The 20145-nt window shown below is 46.5% G+C and overlaps 1 protein-coding gene across 1 annotated transcript in view; it reads right to left on the bottom strand.

Moving 5' to 3' along the window:
- LOC141092401 (receptor-type tyrosine-protein phosphatase beta-like) overlaps positions 1-20145 on the bottom strand; it is a 239049-nt gene that overhangs the window by 31373 nt on the left and 187531 nt on the right. Inside the window, exons 28-32 of the mRNA XM_073578524.1 lie at positions 14786-15061; positions 12992-13282; positions 5187-5318; positions 2268-2475; positions 160-272 (exon numbers count right to left, since the gene is read on the bottom strand). Coding sequence (XP_073434625.1) covers positions 160-272; positions 2268-2475; positions 5187-5318; positions 12992-13282; positions 14786-15061 — 1020 coding nt within the window. The remainder of the gene's footprint in view (positions 1-159; positions 273-2267; positions 2476-5186; positions 5319-12991; positions 13283-14785; positions 15062-20145) is intronic.

The following is a 20145-nucleotide window of genomic DNA, read 5'->3' as shown; positions in this document are numbered from 1 at the left end:
TTGAAAGCTCCAGTGGAGCAGAGGGCAGCGGGTGGGAAGACAAGATTAATCTAGAGCACACACAACAGCTCCAGGAGATGCCCATCTGGACACTACACTTCCATTCACAATATTTACAGAGCAGGATTAAATATGCGGCCACTACTTTGTGACACTTACCTGTAATATCATCTGTTTTGTATTCCTGATAATCAGTAAAGGAACATAAAGACTTTGGCGATATATAACCATTTGGGTCACGTTCAAGTTCAGTAAAACCTGCAATACTAACCCTAGGAAAAGATCACAATAATTAAAAAATTACACAAATATGAATAATTATTCATCACTTGGTTTCTGTAGATTAGCCAATGGGGTTGGCAGGGGTGTCGGCCACCCTTAGCGCACAAGATGCCAATACTAAAAAAAACCTAGGGTACAGCAGGATACCATGAGCTATTTATGGGACACATACAGGGCATTATTACTATTTGTAGGTACTCAGGGTTTATTACTACTATTTGTGGTTACTCAAGAGTAGTGATGAGCGAGTATACGCGTTGCTCGGGTGATTTCCGAGTATTTTGGCGTGCTCGGAGATTTAGTTTTCGTCGCCACAGCTGCATGATTTACGGCTGCTGGACAGCCTGAATACATGTGGGAATTCTCTAACAAACAGGAAATCCTCACATGTATTCAGCCTGTCCAGCAGCCGCAAATCATGCAGCTCAGATGACGAAAACTAAATCTCCAGGCATGCCAAAATACTCTGAGGACACCGGAGCATGCTCGGGGAAAACCCGAGCAACGAATATACTCACCCATCACTACTCAAGAGGCATTATCTCCAATTTTGGGAGCTCAGGGGGCATGATTACAATTTGTGGGACACTGAGGGGGTATAATAGCTATTTATTCGGCATTGGGGCATTGTTACTATTTGAAGGACACATGTGTAGCATTACTAAGTAAATGGGCACTGAAGGTGTACTATTACCTTATAGATAGCACACCAAGGGCATTATTATTTTGTAAGCGAACACAGGGCATTATTACTTTATATGGGTATACTTGGGGACATTTTTACTTTCTATTACTATTTTCTGTTTGCTGGAATATGAAAACTCAAGTGCATCTAGGTTGCGGATGGAAGAGTCCTTAAAACGATCTTAGAATTAAAAAAATGGTTAAAGTGAACAACTATCAGAAAGCACGGCACTTGTGAGTCATCTAATATATAAAGCTCAAGTCTGTGTGTATGTATGTATGTATGTATGTATGTATGTATGTATGTATGTATGTATGTCCGGGATTGGCATCCGCACCGTCGCAGCTACAGCCACAAAATTTGGCATAGTCACACGTCTGGACCCCGAGAGTGTCCTAAGCTATGTTGTGAGGTGAAATTTTAACTCCACGCGTTCCAATTCACCAAACAATTTTGCCCCTATCTACATAATGGGGAAAAAGTGTGTGTGCATCAAGCCCCGCCCTTCATTATGATGTCACAATTGTTGCCATGGTGACGCTGATTCATCATAGGTTGCATTGGTGACGGTTATGTCATAACGGTTGCCATGGTGATGATGATGTCATAATGGGTATATGGGCACGGGACTATGGGATGGCGAATATGTATGATGGGTATATGGGCATGGGACTATGGGATGAAGGATGTGTGATGGGTATATGGGCATGGGACTATGGGATGTAGGATGTGTGATGGGTATATGGGCATGGGACTATGGGATGGAGGATATGTATGATGGGTATATGGGCATGGGACTATGGGATGTAGGATGTGTGATGGGTATATGGGCATGGGACTATGGGATGGAGGATATGTATGATGGGTATATGGGCATGGGACTATGGGATGGAGGATGCGTGGTGGGTATATGGGCACGGGACTATGGGATGGAGGATATGTATGATGGGTATATGGGCACGGGCCTATGGGATCGTGGATATGTATGATGGGTATATGGGCACGGGACTATGGGATGGAGGATAATTATAATTTGCTATAACTAACCACAGTTGGTTACTATGCCCGGGCAGCGCCGGGCTCTTCAGCTCGTTGTAGATAACGGTACTTTAATCACTTACACTGCAGAAATGGTATCTAACATTATTTGGTCATAGTATAGTGGTAAAACTGGGTTTGGGTACCCTCTACACACACTAGGATGAAGGTGAGAGGCAGCAATATCCTCACACTGGAAGCCATAACCAATAGTAAAGCTATTCCCCAGTTATCAGTAGAAACACGTGGGAAGCTCATTTACCAATATGGTGTTCCAGGATCCAGAGCCCCATTTTTATAAGGTGGATCATTAGAGTCATCTCCAATCGTCACTGTTTGAGTAGCTGCAGGGCTGGACCTCTGTGAGGATTTGTTCTTTTGGATAATCGTTGCAACATATGCATCAGTTTTCTTAGTATTAAAATCAGTGTAGGTGTTCAACAGATCATTTTGAGATGGTTTACCATTTCCTGATGACACAGAAGATATATGTAAAGTATCAGAATCTATGAATATTTTGTAAAAGTAGTAAAACCCAATATCTATACCAATTTTGTACTGTCAAATTCGTAATGCCGCAGAGAAAAAAAAAAGGAACATTTTTAATGCACAGTTAATGCTATAATAAAATCCAAAACACAGTAACAAAATTGCTCTTTCTAATGCACCTCACAAAGAATTAAAACTAAACCTTGTCATAAACAAAAGCTTTTTTTTATTATTGCTATACTATAGATGGCAATAATCTATTTACAACACCCAGTCTGGCGGCCAGTTTATTATTTTGTGGCCATCTGCAGGGACTTTGAGAGCATGTTTGATCACAGTGTGCCAGGGGTTAATGTGCTGACCGCCCCGATATATAGTGCCGGCTGAGATCAGCGGCGCCTCCCCCGGGAGTGCCGCTGATCGCTATGACGTACTATCCCGTCCCCGGTCATACGGGCCCAGGTACTGTGGATGGGATAGTACGTCAGATGGCAGAAAGGGTTTAAACATAAGTGTTATTAAAATGCCTTCTGCATAAAAATATCTGACCATATTATGTCCTAAATAAGCCTCCTATGGTATATGGCCTCCACACTGTCCACCATGAGCTATAACCGCCCAACCGTATGCCATTATCAGATATAACAACCACACCTTCCATTATGAACCATGGCTGTGCCCTCTCTAGTTTCCCCTTACACTCTATCTCCACACTGTTCCCCCCCCGCCATGCTAACATCTCTCCATACTGTGCCCCCATTTCATGTTGCCCCCTCTCTATATCCATTCTTTGCCCCTTTTCACACTATGACTTCATACTGCCCACCATGTTGTCCTTTCAACCTTACACTATCCCCCTAGACTGTATGATGGTGACCACAGTCATCCATACAGTGTGATATCCACAACAACCATCCAATATACAGTATGATGTCCCTTACAAACGCCTAAACAGTATGATTCCACCTACAGTCTCCTATACAATGATGCCCCACACATATTCTATATAATACTAGCTGAAGAGCCTGGCGCTGCCCAGGCATAGTAACTAACTGTGATTAGTTATAGCAAATTATAATTATCCTCCATCCCATAGTCCCGTGCCCATATAACCATCATACATATCCACGATCCCATAGTCCCGTGCCCATATACCCATCATACATATCCTCCATCCCATAGGCCCGTGCCCATATACCCATCATACATATTCGCCATCCCATAGTCGAGTGCCCATATACCCATCATACATATTCGCCATCCCATAGTCGAGTGCCCATATACCCATCACACATCCTTCATGTTACAGTCCCATGCCCATATACCCATCATACATATCCTCCATCCCATAGTCCCGTGCCCATATACCCGTCATACATATCCTTCATCCCATAGTCCCGTGCCCATATACCCATCATACATATCCTCCATCCCATAGTCCTGTGCCCATATACCCATTATGACATCATCACCATGGCAACCGTTATGACATAACCGTCACCATTGCAACCTATGATGAATCAGCGTCGCCATGGCAACAATTGACACATCATAATGAAGGGCTGGGCTTGATGCACACACACTTTTTCCCCATTATGTAGATAGGGGCAAAATTGTTTGGTGAATTGGAACACGCGGGGTTAAAATTTCGCCTCACAACATAGCCTAGGACACTCTCTGGGTCCAGACGTGTGACTGTGCCAAATTTTGTGGCTGTAGCTGCGACGGTGCGGATGCCAATCCCGGACATACACACACACACACTTGAGCTTTATATATTAGATGATGTCCCAACAGCCCAGGTATAGTGTCCCCCACAGCCTCTCTTGTGATATGTCCCCCAGAGCCAGCTCCACTTGTGTCCCTCATTCATTGGCAAAATATATATACACTCACCTAATTCCGGCTCCCTGTACATCGCGGTCGCCGTCTCCTTGTTTCCCATAGAGCATTGAACACTGGATGGTGCGATGACGTCACCTTAAGGTGCCATACTACATCCCCTGTGTGCGCAGTCTCCAACAGGGTGCAGGCTGAAAATGGTATGCTTTCTACAGGAGATCCCGGCAGGGCAGGGAGCTGATGATAGCTCCTCTCCCGGGCAACGCGGCTCTGACATCAACTGTATTAAGTGCAATGTGGGAGCGATGGCTTGGGCACAGTACAGAGAGGAGTGATAGGTGTCAGTGACTGACATCACTCTCCCCCATGCCTGCGCCCCGGGCACTTAAAGTGAGACTAACACACAAACTTGCTATTCAAAAGATTAGGAAAAACTGAAAGGGGGCTTGATTCCTTACAACGCACAACTTCTTGCTTAGTACATCTGTTTCATCATGGGACAGTGGGGCATTTATGCACTAGGTATGGCTACATGGAGCTAATGTTAGCAAAGTTTCAAATTGGCACCAACATCTGTAAATGCACTAATACAGAAATTCAATAAGAATCAAGACCGACCAGAAGATGAACAAGCCGGACTCCTGGTCCAGAACAGAAACATGGTTTTACAGTGTTTTAGTGTTTTTCTAACATATTTGCCCACAAATAAAATGTTTCAATACAAACTTCACACTGTCTAATCATAGATCACCTACAACAATGGTTGGGCCTTATTTGGTCCCTTTCAGTCCATATAATAAAAAAACCTTCTAAAGCTTCTCTTACCTTATTTCTTAATATTATATCTTACCATTTGAACGTGATACAATTATGGCATAACCATCAATAGGTCCATTAGTGGAATCAAACTCCGTAAAAGAAATCTGAAGAGTGTAATAAGTAGAAGTAATTTTGCTAACTGACCCACTTGGCTCAGGGAGTGCTAAAAAAAGGGAAAAGTATCCATATGATTTTTTTTATACAGTATCTGCTGCAACATAAGATTTAAGATTATTACACGATGTCTATACCATATGTGAACAAACGGAAACATTGGAATAGCAATAGAATTTCTTGTGCTGTTGTATACTCAAATTCCTCCTAAATCTATATACTAATCTACGAGTAGTGGTATAAAATGAATGTTCAACACTAAAGCAATACATTGATGGTACAATATGAAATACTTGATGTTTTTAAACAGTGTTTGTTTAAAATGCAAATTTTTGGTCCATTCTCCCAGTTTGTTTAGCTTCCCCAATTCCCTAATCCTGGATTCTTGCTGTGTGATTAACGTATTTTGTCACACCTCAAATCTCACCATCTCTTCATGTAAATAAGCCATATTAAGGTGAACACACATGTAGCGAATATGTTGGCTGTAAGGCCTGTTTCACACTTCAGTTTTTTGACGTCAGTCAAAATTCGCCGTTTTGCAAAAAAAAAAAAACTGATCCGCCATTTTTTTTTTTGGGCGGATCCGTTTTTTCCCCCCATAGACTTGCATTAGCGGCAGATTTTGACAGATGGTCATCTGTTGCATCCATTTTTCACGGATCCGTCATAATTTTGGCGTCCGCTGGGGTGGACGGACGATGAAACGTTATTTGTCTGCGTTAAAACAGCGGATAGCAACGGATCCGTCACCGTCCGTCATGCATTATAATGGACGCCTATGGGCGTTGCCAACCGTTAATTGACGGAATCTGCCAATGGATCATGCCCGGAAGTATTTCCTTTCATGAAATTAGAAATTTAACCCCCGAAACCCGTTCTGGCAGCAAAAAAATCTCTCTCTGTCTTGAGTCGTGTCACTTTAAATGTCATGCACTTCGGCTAAAACAGATCCGTCAAAAAAACGGAGCCTGTGCCCTCCGTTTGTGGCAAAACGGAAGCGGATCAGTTTTTTCACACTCTGGCGGATTTTGACTGACGTCAAATAACTGAAATGTGAAACAGGCCTAAATTTCACAGAAAGACCATGCAAATTCATGGTAAAATACACAAATTTTACAGTTTTGTTTTTCAAAAGATTTTGTTTATTTCAAAACAAAATTTTCTGCAAAACAAAGATGTAGAAGCTCTGTATTTCAAAAACCTTTACAACATGTAGAAGAGATTTGTACAGATACAGTGCAGATTTGCTGCATTCACGCTTTATATTATATTCTGGGTTGTTTGGACCAGTTCTGTTGTACAGGCAATGAGATTTGTAACCCCTTCAGGACTGGGCAATATTTCTATACGTTTTCCTCTTCTTCTTCCATAAGCCATAACTTTACTTTTCCATTGACATTGTCATATACGGGCTTGCTTTTTGTGGGAAGAGTTGTAGTCTTGAATGAAACAATTCATTTTACCATATAATGTACTGGAAAACGGGAAAAAAATGGTGAAGAAACTGCAATTTTACCATTGTCCTTTGAGTTTACGGTAATTCATTGTGAGGTAAAAATGACCTGACAACAGGATTCTCCAGATCAATAAAAGTTTGGGAATATTAGACTTGCAATGCAGATTTTTATTATTTTTTTAAGTAGTTAAAAAAGAATATCACCATTTTCTTCTTCTTTACACAGTTGATCATACAGGTTAATCTATTTTAGATATTCATAATATGGACTTACACAAACACAGCCATACCAAATAAGTGGTTTTTTTTGTTTGTTTTTAATTAGGGAAAGAGTGGTGGTTTAAGTAAACATTGATTTTTTTCTTAAGTTTTAAATTCTAAAAATATTTTTTATTTATAATTTCTACTTCATTTTTTTCTCTCTCTTGTAGGACTTGAACCTGCAATCAACTGATTGCTTATACTATATACGGCAATACTGCTATATATGGTAAAATTAATAGTTTTCTATGAAGTCCAATGTGGATGAGGATGGCGATGGTTACAGAGCAGCGATTGAGCAGACTTGGGTGGCTGCTGCTAAAAGTAGATGCGCCATGCATATCCATTGTTGCGAAGCGTGGCCTCCGGGAAAATGGTCGCTGGGGGGGCCGCGCATGCTCAGATTGAGATCGGGACGAGATCTCGTTGCCAAGATCTCAATCTGCTGCGATGCGGTGGCCTCCGGGAAAATAGTTGTCAGGGGCGTTGCATGCTCAGATTAAGATCTCGGCAACAAGATCTCGCCCGAGATCTTGGGACAAGATTTTGGTGCCGAGATCTCAATCTGAGCATTCGCCGGGCTTTCACAAAATGTCGGCGGAGCTCCCCCGCACCACAGAGCACCACCGCCACACGAGTCTGGGATGGAATTTCCCGGCGGCCACCGCATCAGCCTGGGATGAGAGTCATATCGCTGGACTACCGAACACCCCCTGTAACCACGCTCCACCAGCGCTGCCGATCCCCCCGGTAAGCTAAATTCGGACTGTAAGACGGACCCCCATTTGACACAGTTTTTTTCCCCATTTTCCTTCTGAAAATTTGAGGTGCGTCTTATAGTCCGAAAAATACAGTACTATTACAAAGAGGTTAAGTGAAGTCTTAATAAACATGCATTGATCACATGCAGAAAAAAATTGAAGTCAGCCAAGTGTTCAGGAAAATGTAGACCAAACTGACATTTGAATGCCATCCGCATTTCTACTGAGTGCTGCCTTTTTTCTCTAAGGAAAAGCTTTGAAACCACCATGGTTACTTACCGGTAGCCGTTTTTTTCCGGAACCCATGACAGCACACCTGAAAGAGGGATCTGCCCCGCCAGGACCCTACTGAGATATAAGGGGCGGCACCTCTCCCCCGCTTCAGTTGATTACAGAGCATTGAGAGGACTTCCCTGTTAGTTACATGTTAATCCAACACATCACACAAACGCACCCTACTAATCGTGCACACCCATACGGTGAAAAAGGGGGGGGGGATATATGGGCGCTGTCATGGGTTCCGGAAAAACTGGCTACCGGTAAGTAACCATGGTGGTTTTCCCTTCACCCATGACAGCACACCTGAGAGATTTTTGGAGACTTTGAAATACCTTAGGGAGGGACCACCGCTTGCAGTACCCTTCTACCAAAGGTTAAGTCAGCAGAGGAGGATAGATTTAATCTATAGTGCTTAAAGAAGGTTGAAGGTGAGGCCCAGGTAGCGGCCTTACAAATTTTTTCAATCGATACCTCTGCCTTTTCAGCCCAGGAGGTCGCCAGGGCTCTGGTGGAATGAGCCTTGATGCCGTCAGGAATCGGAACACCACTAGCTGAGTAGGCTACACTAATGGCCTCCCTGATCCATCTGGCAATAGTCCCTTTTGAAACCCCATAGCCCTTCCTGGCACCTTGAAAGGCTACGAATAGGGACTGGGACCTCCTCCACTGGCTAGTGACAGATATGTATTCTAACAGGGCTCTCTTAACATCCAAACTATGGAATTTTTCCTCCCCTGAATTCTTTGGATTATCGCAGAAGGATGGGAGGATAATCTCCTGACCTCGATGGAAATCTGATGCTACCTTAGGCAGATAAGCGGGGTCTGTTCTTAATATCACCCTGTCCTGAAAGACTTGTGTATAGGGTGGCTTTACCGAGAGAGCCTGCAAGTCGCTTACTCTACGGACCGATGTAAGGGCCACTAAAATGATCGTCTTTAGGGTCAGATATTTTATGGGTAGCTGATGTAAAGGCTCATATGGCTCTTTTGTAAGGGCCTCTAGTACCAGGTTTAAATCCCACGGGGCTATTCTAGGTATTAGGATAGACCTAGCCCTATGGCAGGATTTGATAAATCTGGCTACCCATCTATTTGCTGCCAAGTTGCAGTTATAGAGCGCTCCTAGTGCAGATACCTGAACTTTAAGAGTGTTTACCGCTAACCCCAGCTGCAATCCTGATTGTAAAAACTCCAAGATGGCACTAATCGGGGGCTCTTGCTCTAACGGCTTAGCTAGGAACTGCAGGAATTTATTCCATGTTCTGCCGTGGATATTGGTCGTCACCGGTTTCCTACTCTTTAGCAGGGTGGCCACCAACCCGGGAGAGAACCCTCTATCCATTAAAAGCGACCTTTCAAATTCCACGCCGTCAGATGGAATCCTTTGACCTGAGCGTGGAATATTGGACCTTGAGCTAGTAGGTCCGGGATTCCTGGCAGAACCCATGGATCGGAGAGGGACATCATTCGTAGCAGAGCAAACCAGGGCCTTTTTGGCCAAAGTGGGGCTATTAGAATCACCCTGGCTTGATCGCTCCTGATCTTCTTGACAACTGTTGGGATGAGAGCCACTGGGGGGAACGCATAGGCTAGCCTGAAGTCCCACGGAATTTGCACTTCACTGCCCATGGTTTTTCTCTTGGGTTTAGTGAGCAAAACCTCTCTGTTTGCCTGTTGTACTTGTTGGCAAAGAGGTCTATCACTGGTTTCCCCAAAGCTGTGTTATTTTTTGAAAAACGGACCGATTTAGAGCCCATTCCCCTTGCCTCAGAGTATTGCGGCTCAGGAAATCGGCCTCTATGTTTTCTGCGCAAGGCTGTTAAGGAGTGTAGGTGTTGCTCCGCTCTGCCAAGAATGTCGCTCGCTGCCTTCATTAGGGAGTGTGATCTTGTCCCCCCCTTGGTGGTTGATGTACGCCACTGTTGCTTTGTTGTCCGACATGATGCGGACGTTGCAACCCCTGAGTAGGGGAATGAAGTGGCTTAGGGCTTTGTTCACTGCCCACAGTTCTCTCAGGTTGAAAGATGCCCCCTTTTCTTGCGGCCTCCAGGAACCCTGGGCTACATAACCCCTTAGGTGTGCCCCCACCCCGAGGAGCTTGCATCTGTTAGTATTAAGTCGGTCGTCTGTCTGTCCCAAGGGATTCCCGAAGCCAAGTTTGTACTGTCCAGCCACCAGTTGAGAGAGTCCCTGGTCTCTAAGGAAAGCTCCAGTCTTCCTTCTAAATGCCCTCTCAGCGATCTTTGTGCTGACAATATCTCTCCATGGAGCTGTCGGGTGTGAAATTGAGCCCACCTGACCGCCGGAATACAGGCCGTCAGGGTACCTAGTAGAGACATTGCGTTTCTCAATGTCATATGAGGTTGGTTTTGGGCAGCCAGAGTCATGTTCTGCACCTTCTCTATTTTGGTATCCGGAAGCAGACACGCCTGCTGTTCTGAATCCAGGATAAATCCAAGGAAGGTCTGGGTTATTTTAGGGGCTGTAGTTTTGATTTTTTGAAATTTATTATCATCCTACTTCCTGTAAGCTGTCCGTCACCCGGCCCAACTGTGCCGTGCAGTGGTCCTCTGAGCTGCCTACTATAAGGAAATCGTCCAAGTAGGGTATTATGACCGTATCGTGAATCCGGAGAAAGGCTGTTACCTCCGCTATGACCTTGGTAAAAACCCCCGGGGCAATAGATATGCCAAATGGAAGAGCTCTGAATTGGAAATGCCTGCATATGCCCTGGATATAGAGAGCCACTCAAGTATTTTTGGTAATCTGGATGGATAGGATGTGATAATATGCATCCTTCAAATCGACTACGGCCATAAAACAAATCTTGATGTAGCAGCTTTATGGCCGTAGCCACCGATTCTATCTTGGAGGTCTGATTCCTTATCCACCGATTGAGACCTCTGAGGTTTATGATCGTCCTGAATGATTGATCTGGTTTCTTTATAAGAAAAAGGGGGGAATAGAATCCTCTTCCTTTCTGTGTGTTTGGGACTTCGGAAAGGACCTCCTTGTCTATCAGGCTCAGGATCTCTGATTCCAAGGCCAACTGTTCTTTGATCGCTTTCCTGATAGGGGTAATGACAAACACCGCTTTTGGCTGGCGAAAAAAGGGGATTCTCAGGCCTTCTCTTAAGATGCCTAGGATCCAGGTATTGGAAGAGATCTTTTCCCAGGCCTGAGAAAAGAGTGCCAATTTCCCCCCTACCGGAATGCTGGCGTCATTGTGGAGATTTCTTTGAAGTGGAGGTGCCTCCACCAAACATAAATCCCGACTCCTTTTTCCTTTTATCTTCCCATCTTCTTCTATCAGCCGGAGGACGACCCCTATTGAATCTTCCTCTCCGAAAGGGCTGTCTCCTCTGATCCATCGGGAACCTGGGGAAGCCTTTCTTCCTATTGCTTGCCTTCTTACTTCCCGCTTGTTTAGGTTTTTCCAACGGGGCAAACATACAACAGGGAACCCCTATTAACATAATACTAGCATTCACGAAGATCACTCACCACCCGTAATCAAGGGTACCGGACTCAGAGGCTGCGTCGGAGCACGTGACCAGTGCTCTTTGGACCCGGAGGAGTCCCCTGACCTGCGGCTGGGGCAACTGCTGCTTGAATGGCTTCCATGTTTGTGGCCAGAGGGCTGTGAGGGAGGCAGAGACAATGAACGCTCCTGTTCTGACTCCATCTTGCACCGCCTGCCATGCCGCTTGTTCCTCGTTTTAATATGCTGCGCCTCCGTCTTGGTGGGTGTCTCCTCCCCTCCTCCCTGCGACTGCTGGCCGACCGCTTCAGAAAGCCAGCCAGCGTCGCACCCGGTGCCATGACACCGTCGCCCTTTGCTGAAGTCATCCGGCGCACCCATGATTCTCTGCGCCGCTGAAGTCAGTGGCCGGAAGGCACCCGCGGCTCTCCCCTGCTAGCTGTTCCGGGGATTGAGGTCGCGGGCCCGTGCGAGGGGAGGGCGGCGCAGCGGGGTTTCCAGGAACCACCGGGATCCCCGCCTGCGCCCACACGTCCCCGGAGACCGAGAGGTCACCGGGGACTGTGCCTCCAGCACCCGACGGCCGGCTTACAGGTGAGACCCCTGTTCTTCCCGCGCCGGGACAGGCCTGACGGGGGAGAGGTGCCGCCCCTTATATCTCAGTAGGTTCCTATCCTGGTGGATCCCTCTCTCAGGTGTGCTGTCATGGGTGAAGGGAAAATTATTATTTTTAGTCAAGAAAAACGGATACAACAATGATTGTAAAAATTAGCTCATGGATCAAGAATGTATTCTGAACACTGGAAAAATAAGGTTAATCTTTTGCTTATCATGGAAAAAAAAACAAATCTGTGAATGAGGTTTATAGTAGATCTGACTGCCATAAAGTAACGCTCTCAAAGGAGAAAAGGGTCAAAAAGTACACAAACACCAATAACAGAATCTGTGTTTACGTGTCCTGCCCTGGGATTGATGGGGAGGAATGTCTATGAATAACAAGACCATGTATTAAAACAGTGAAAGTTAAAGGCGATTTATAATTTATGTCTAATAAAGTAATCTGTAAAAACGACAATCCATCTAATAAGGTTTAAAAGCAATAGATTTAAGGCTTCCTTTACACATCCGTATAAAAATAGTATTGGAAAATACAGTACGGTGTCAGTGTTTTGGATCCGTGTGCCATCAGTATCTTTCAGGTATGGCAAAAGAAATTACAAAGCTCCTACTATACTTTGCAATGTTAAACGTACAGCACACGGATGGCACACATGGTGCCATCCATGAGCTATACGTGTTTTACACGGACCCATAGCCTTGTATTGGCTCTTGTTATCCGTGCTGTCGGTAAAAAACGGATATGTGTCTGTGTGGTTTACACAACACGTACTGCAAACACGGACATGTGAAGGGGGCCTCAGAGAGATTTTCTTAAACACTGGAACATAACTGAATATGGTATTCAGTTCATGTACTTACGGCTCCCTTTCCAGGTTTGGCATGTCGTCAGTATTACCATACTGGATCTGCTGCACGAAGTCAGAGTTATCACACGGACTGTATAATTTGTGTAGAAATTTAAATCTTTCATAGTATAATTATATGGATCAGAATTGCACTGGGCAACAGAAACATTATTGGTGGTTGAGGTTTTGTTGGTTGCTATAATTGTAAAGCCGGTATACAGTCCTTCTGGACAGCTCCATGTGAAAGTTAGAGATGTTGAATTGAATTGACCCGCACAGTTGAAATCATTTACAGCCCCTGGATCTAAAAAAAACCAAAATACATTTTATTGATATCAGTCAGGTTTTGGTCCAAAAGCTGATATCCAGCCAGCTGTCAATCAATTACAGTTGGTAAAAAATAAGATCAAAGCTGTAAATATTAAGACTACACAAAAACTTATGAAATGCTGATATTTGTAGTTCAGTAACCATATAAACTCTGACTAAAAAAAAAATCTAAAAACACTGAAGAAGCAAAATGTGGGAATTTTTGCCTACAATTGTAATTGTTAGATCGGTGTACCCCATTCTTCTTTGGTTCTCTATGGACAACAACAAAGCATGGGGGTGGCGGGTGCATCCATTCATTGTCTAGGTCATTGACAATAATAGCTGAGTGCAGTTGTAAGGAGATTGACATATTGCCCTGCTCTCCCCTTGAAGACACCACTGCTGTGTACAATGCGATGTGTAATCTGAATAATGTCTTGTATCTTGTGTACATCTTGTGTCATGTGACGTATAAGATGTTTGCCTATGTAATGTGATAATGTAAAGTATTATAATGTATAGTGATGTGATGCATGAAAGACATGGGTTAGGATTCAGGACATAAAGTAGTGTTAGCATAGAATGTAGGTGAAAGGGTATGTTTCCCCAGCAACAGACTTCAGGGTCAGGGACAGAGTTAATGTTGGGACTAGCCCATAGGGGGAGGGTTTAGTGCTTGGACAAGTGACCTGCTTGGTGAAGTTAGTCAGAGAAGAGTTAAAGTCTGAAGAAGTGACAAGTGTGCAGTGCTGCTGTTTGGGTGAACTACAGCAGAGGAGATCGATAGGACAATGAGATAAAGTGACTAGGAACTGACAGAGGCGGCAGAGTGGCCTTCTACTTTAAAGTGGTCCTTGGATACGACGACGTGTGATGAGAAACCCTGAGCTTGATAAACGCTGAATGTACGGACCTAAAGAGGACAGATTGTGGGACTAATGAGGGTCGTGAGCTATAGATCCAAGGCGTCCATAGCAATATGACGCGGAGCTGCTGAGCAGGTGTAGAGAAACTTGCTGAACTTTACTGTGGGGACAAGCAGGGCTGTAGCAAAGTAGAGCAAAGCAGTGTTCTATACCGCCCTGGAGCAGACTACAGTGGAAGGATGATGTCAGTGAAATGTATTCTTTATCTGAATGTACCGGTACCAAGCTACTTTTTTTTTGTGAATGAAAAATGCTGAAGACTCTGTACTCACTATCCCTTGTATATAATCCTCATCAAGTTCAGTAAAGTTTCCATGTTTGAACAGAAGTCTCTTATACTAATCTGTGGAACTCATGGTCCTGGCCAGCCAATACCAGCGGTTACCGGCAGCCTGCACAGGCACAAGGACCTCACAGCACTAACACCCAGCCAGGATTCACAATTTTCTGTAGGATGCCAAAACGAGTGGGAACTGAATCTCGACCATGATTTTCTCGCTTGACCATCTTACACAGTCCAAAGAAAAAGTGCTTACATAATTTACTGATTTCAGCTACTCTGTACTCACTTGTGCAAGTCGTATTTAACACCGCGTCAGATTCAGTGCTGTTATCGGCAGCTCTTGTATAGACCATGAATGTGTATGTTTCTCCCGGTGTCAGATTCATTATGGTCGCTGATTCACTTGCCACTATTGTATCATTTATCATTGTGGTTGATGAGGTGACATTGGTCTGGACTCTGTATCTGTAAGGCATCTGATACTCATCAGGCTTACTCCATGTCAAAGATACAGAATATGTGGTTACAGCGCCGATCTGCAGAGATTTCACAGACATAGGTTCTTGAAAAGAAAAAAAAAAATTTACACTTATCAGAAATTCCAAATATTGCTGTTCACAGCAGAACTCTTTAAAAGTGTCCGAAGATCTTTACAGCTTTATAGACAACTAGCTGAAGAGCCCGGCGTTGCCTGGGCATAGTAACCAACTGTGGTTAGTTATAACAAATTATAATGATTATATTGCATGTGACGAACAGCCCACGGCGGTTCGTCCACTTACGGAGGCGACTAACGGGGGTCCCGCTGCCACCAAAACGCGACGGACAGCGGACCCTGTGTCACCACTATGTCACAGTCCCACCACTGACACGGGTGTATCAGCGGACGGAGGGACGAGACAATGCCAGCACACGGCTATCACAGGCACCGTTGGGGCTTATCTTAGTTATCCCACCACTGGCACCATGTGACCAAAAATATCCAGCAAGCTACTCTCGCTCTACAATTTGCCGCAGGGGGGAGTTTAATTTGGATGCCCCACCACTGCTATCAATCTTCCAAGTACTGCGGGGATTTATGTATATCCCACTTTCTCAGTTCCACTTTGGAACTCGCAGCTCTCCGGCGCCCCCCTTACCCTCAGGTCAGTCAGGGAACTGCACCTAGGATAATTGGTCGCCGGACGGGCTGCCTGTTGCGAACTGGCAATCAGGCTTCTGCAGTAAGGGAATTATTAATGCTGTGGCCGCAGCCCCTCATTCAGCAATATAAGACCCTTCTAGACTGCCAGCAAGCCGCAATAGCCATACACAACGCGCTGCCACCAGTCACGGTTACTTAATTCACAGTGTTAAATTAAGAGGGTCCGTGGCAAACCCCTTGAATTAGTAGCGATTATCTATCAAAGGCGTATAGTTCGATTCTTAGAGCATGGAGACAGATCTAAATAATTATTTCATTTATTTTCCGAAAGAGGACAGTGATTACAGATAAAAGTTGCTATAAAATTGAGACATAAAATATGTACAGTACAGGTATAAAATAAAAGTGGAGAAAACAAAGATTACACTCACAGTTCCATATTGTTGTTAGGCATCCCATGTGGTTTTAAGGGGGGTGGAGGCGGAGCTGCACTTCTCCGCTCATCTGAGTTCTTGTCAGCCCGGACCCTGCAGCTGTTCTGAGCTGGTTTTGTCCCGGAAATGCTTTATAGACTTGCTATGTGACATCACGGAGAGATGCATGCTGGGTTAATCCCACCTCTCCCTTTTGGATTTAGAATTACACTAGAAAACTTATACTAATCATAACTCCGTGGGGGCAGCCCGCACAGACACATAGGGCATCATTGGTTGTGATTTGTTGAGTACAATAATTCAAGACCAAATATGCAGTAGTTCTGATACACCGTTTAGCTGGAACACATATCTCAGGTTCTGAAAGGATTAGGCTTCGCAAGAACCACGGCAGCGACGCTGTGACCGCCCGGATTACAAAAATGTGATTTTCATATCTCTAGGGTATTTGGTTCTTATGGTATAGTCTCTCATAGTTTTATTCGTTTCAAACAAAGAAGTTTTTCCCGCTCTGAAGAGGAGCCAAATGGTGATAGCAGGAAGTATCCTATTGCTAGCTGGAGAGGTGATAACACTTGGGGGAGGGTAGGCACTGCTATAGCTTCAGTGTGCCATGTAACTCAGAAGGGAAGGGGAGATTTCTAGCACATTCCAACAGAAAATATATTTTGCAGACATTTGTACATCACACCTCCCCCCTTAAGAGGGCGCTAAGGAGGCATTACCTCTCGGTAATCGGCCATGCGCACCTCAGCGGGTTCGCCCCGGCGGGACAACCCATCGGCATTGCTGTTTTCACTGCCCTTCCTGTGTTTTACAGTAAAATCGTACTGTTGAAGAGCAAGGCTTTAGCGGAGCAATCTTCCATTGGTTCCGGACACTGTGTGCAACCAGCTCAGAGGGTTGTGGTCAGTTACCACCGTGAAGGCACGCCCGTACAGGTAGGGCTGCAAACGCTGCAGTGCCCACACCATGGCCAGACACTCCTTCTCGATGGTCGAGTATGCCTCTTCCCTCGGCAAAAGTTTCCGGCTCAGGTACAACACGGGGTGCTCTTGGTCCCCCGAATCGACCTGGCTAAGCACAGCACCGAGGCCAAACTCGCTGGCGTCGGTCTGTACCAGAAACGGGCGACTGCTGTCGACTGCTCTCAACACTGGAGAGTTGCACAGGGCTGCTTTCAAAGCTTGGAATGCCGCCTCACAGTCATCTGTCCAGTTGACTGTTTGGGGTAGCCTCTGCTTGGTGAGGTCAGTCAAGGGTGCTATAGTCCTGTACGAACCGCCTATAGTACCCTGCAGTGCCCAAGAAGGACTTCACCTGTTTCTTGGTCCTGGGGGTGGGCCAGGACACGATTGCGTCCACTTTTTCTGGCTCCGGACTCATGGAACCCCCGCCTACCCGGTGCCCCAGGTAGTGGACCTTGCGCATGCCTATCTGGCACTTCCCCGGCTTGATGGTCAGGCCTGCCTGGTGAAGACGCTTGAGCACCTCCTGGAGGTGCTGAAGGTGTTCCTCCCAGGTGGAACTGAAGACGGCAATATCGTCTAAGTACGCCACCGCGTACTCCTCCAGTCCCCGAAGCAGGTGGTTGACCATCCGCTGGAAAGTGGCAGGGGCATTCTTCATGCCGAAGGGCATGACCGTGGACTCGTACAGTCCAAAGGGGGTGATAAAGGTGGATTTCTCCTGCGCCTCAGGGCTCAGGGGAATCTGCCAGTATCCCTGACTCAAATCCATGATGGATATGTAGTTGGCGTTTGTCAACCGCTCGAGCAGATCCTCGATGCGCGGCATCGGGTGGGCATCAGAGGTTGTGATGGCGTTGAGCCCCCTGTAGTCCACGCAGAACCTGGTGGGTCGATCCTTTTTAGGCACGAGGACTACAGGTGAAGCCCACGCGCTTTTTGACCGTCGAATCACCCCCAGCCTTAACATCTCATCGATCTCTTGGCGCATGACTTGTTGCACCGTTTCAGAGATCCGATAAGGTGTTCGCCGTAATGGGGCGTGATTCCCGGTGTCCACCTCATGAACCGCTAACTCCGTCCTCCCAGGACGGTTGGTGAACACGGGGCGGAAGAGTTCCAGGGTGGCCATCAACTGCAACCGCTGGGACACGGTGAGCGAACCACTTATCTCCATGTCCTCAATGGACCCATTGGCCTTGGCCTGGGCCAGCATGTCCAGGAGGGGATCTTCCTCCCCATCCTCTGGCAGATTGCAGACCGGTAGGACGCAAGCTTCACGTTCGTAGTGCGCCTTCAGCATGTTGACGTGAAAGGCCTTGCGCCTACCCCGAGCATGGTCAAGCGTGACCACGTAGGTGACCGGGTTGAGCTGTTGGTGGACGACGTATGGGCCTTCCCAGGCTGCCTGAAGCTTATCCGTTGGTACAGGGACCAGCGCCCACACCTTTTGACCCACCTGGTAGGTCCGCTCCCGGGCGTTCTGGTCATACCAGCGCTTCTGGTCAGCCTGAGCCTGCGTCATGTTGTCATGCACCAACTGCGTCAAGGTCTGCATCTTGTCACGGAAGCGCATGACATAATCCACGATGGACACTTCTGTGGGGTTTGGCTCATCTTCCCAGGATTCTCTTATAAACCCAAGGGGTCCCCGGACTCGCCTGCCATACAGGAGCTCGAAGGGGGAGAACCCGGTCGAGGCCTGCGGAACTTCTCTGTAAGCGAACAGCAGGTGTGGGAGGTACCGCTCCCAGTCGCGCCCTTGGGTCTCAACCAGTATGCGGAGCATCTGTTAGAGGGTACCGTTGAAACGTTCACACAAACCATTAGTCTGTGGGTGATACGGACTCGATACCAGCTGCGTCACCTGCATTTTCTCACAGAGAGGCTCCATTAGGCGAGACATGAATTGGGGCCCTTGATCGGTAAGCATCTCCCTGGGAAATCCTGCTCTTGAAAAGATGGTCACCAGTGCGTCAGCCACCTTATCTGCCCTGGTTGAAGACAGAGCTACTGCCTCTGGGTACCGGGTAGCGTAGTCTACCACAGTGAGAATGTATCGCTTTCCGGAGCTGCTGGGGACGGACAGCGGTCCTACAATGTCCACCGCGATTCTCTGGAAAGGCTCCTCTATCACCGGCAAAGGAATAAGGGGAGCCTTAAGAACAGGCCCCGCCTTACCCACTTTTTGACAGGTGGCACAGGAGCGGCAGTAGTGTGTTACATCTGTCCCCATCTTGGGCCAATAGAAGTGTTGAGACAGCCGTGCCTTTGTTTTGCTGATCCCCAAGTGTCCAGCGAGTGGAATCTCATGGGCAATCCGCAACAACTCAGTTCTGAACTGATAGGGGACGACCTGCTGTCTTTCCCTAGACCACTCCTTTTTAGGATCTCCGGGTACTGTCTCCCGGTACAACCTTCCTCGTTCCCTGAACACCCTCTCCTTATCAGACTTGGAGGTGGGCGTCTCGGCGAGACCTCTCAATTTCTCCAGGCTGGCATCTGAGTGCAGAGCAGCCTGGAACTCCATGCTGGAGGCTGCCAGAAGTGACGTCAGGGTCCCCTCTTTACTGGGACCCTCTGGAACCGGCTCTGGGTTCACCTCTGGTTCAGTCTCTCCTGTAGCAGCAGAGGGTCCAGAAGACAGTGCGTTACCTGCGATCTGGGCACTCTGACTGCGTGTGACAGCTGCTATGTATGCTGTCTCCCTGGGGATTTCTACAGACCCACCAGCCGGTGCTGGCTTGGGCTCTACCTCCCCATCCACCCCCAACACTTCAGGAGCAGTGCTACTTATGGGCCAGTTACCTTCCTCGGTGGCACTGGTCAGCTGCATGGCATTACCTTCCTCATGGTCCCCATGCACCTCCCCATTTCCTTGAGCACCGTTGCTTACTCCTGCCAGGGGTTCCTCAGCCGTCTCACTCCGCAGAGTGACGGGGCTGAGCACTTCGGTACCTGTGGACACATCTACCGCTTCAAAGAAAGGGTTAACGGGTTCAGTCGGCACAGATACATCAACATCATCATCATCCTTCCTAGGAGAAGAATGGTTATCAGTTTGCTTTGGTACATTCACATCAGCATCGTACCTGGGGAA

This window comes from Dendrobates tinctorius, unplaced genomic scaffold (genome assembly GCF_039654945.1).
Source record: "Dendrobates tinctorius isolate UK_male_01 unplaced genomic scaffold, ASM3965494v1 ptg000059l, whole genome shotgun sequence".
NCBI classification, from domain to species: Eukaryota; Metazoa; Chordata; class Amphibia; order Anura; family Dendrobatidae; genus Dendrobates; species Dendrobates tinctorius.
The sequence above is the reverse complement of the archived record's forward strand: the minus strand, read 5'-3'. Positions and strand labels throughout refer to the sequence as shown.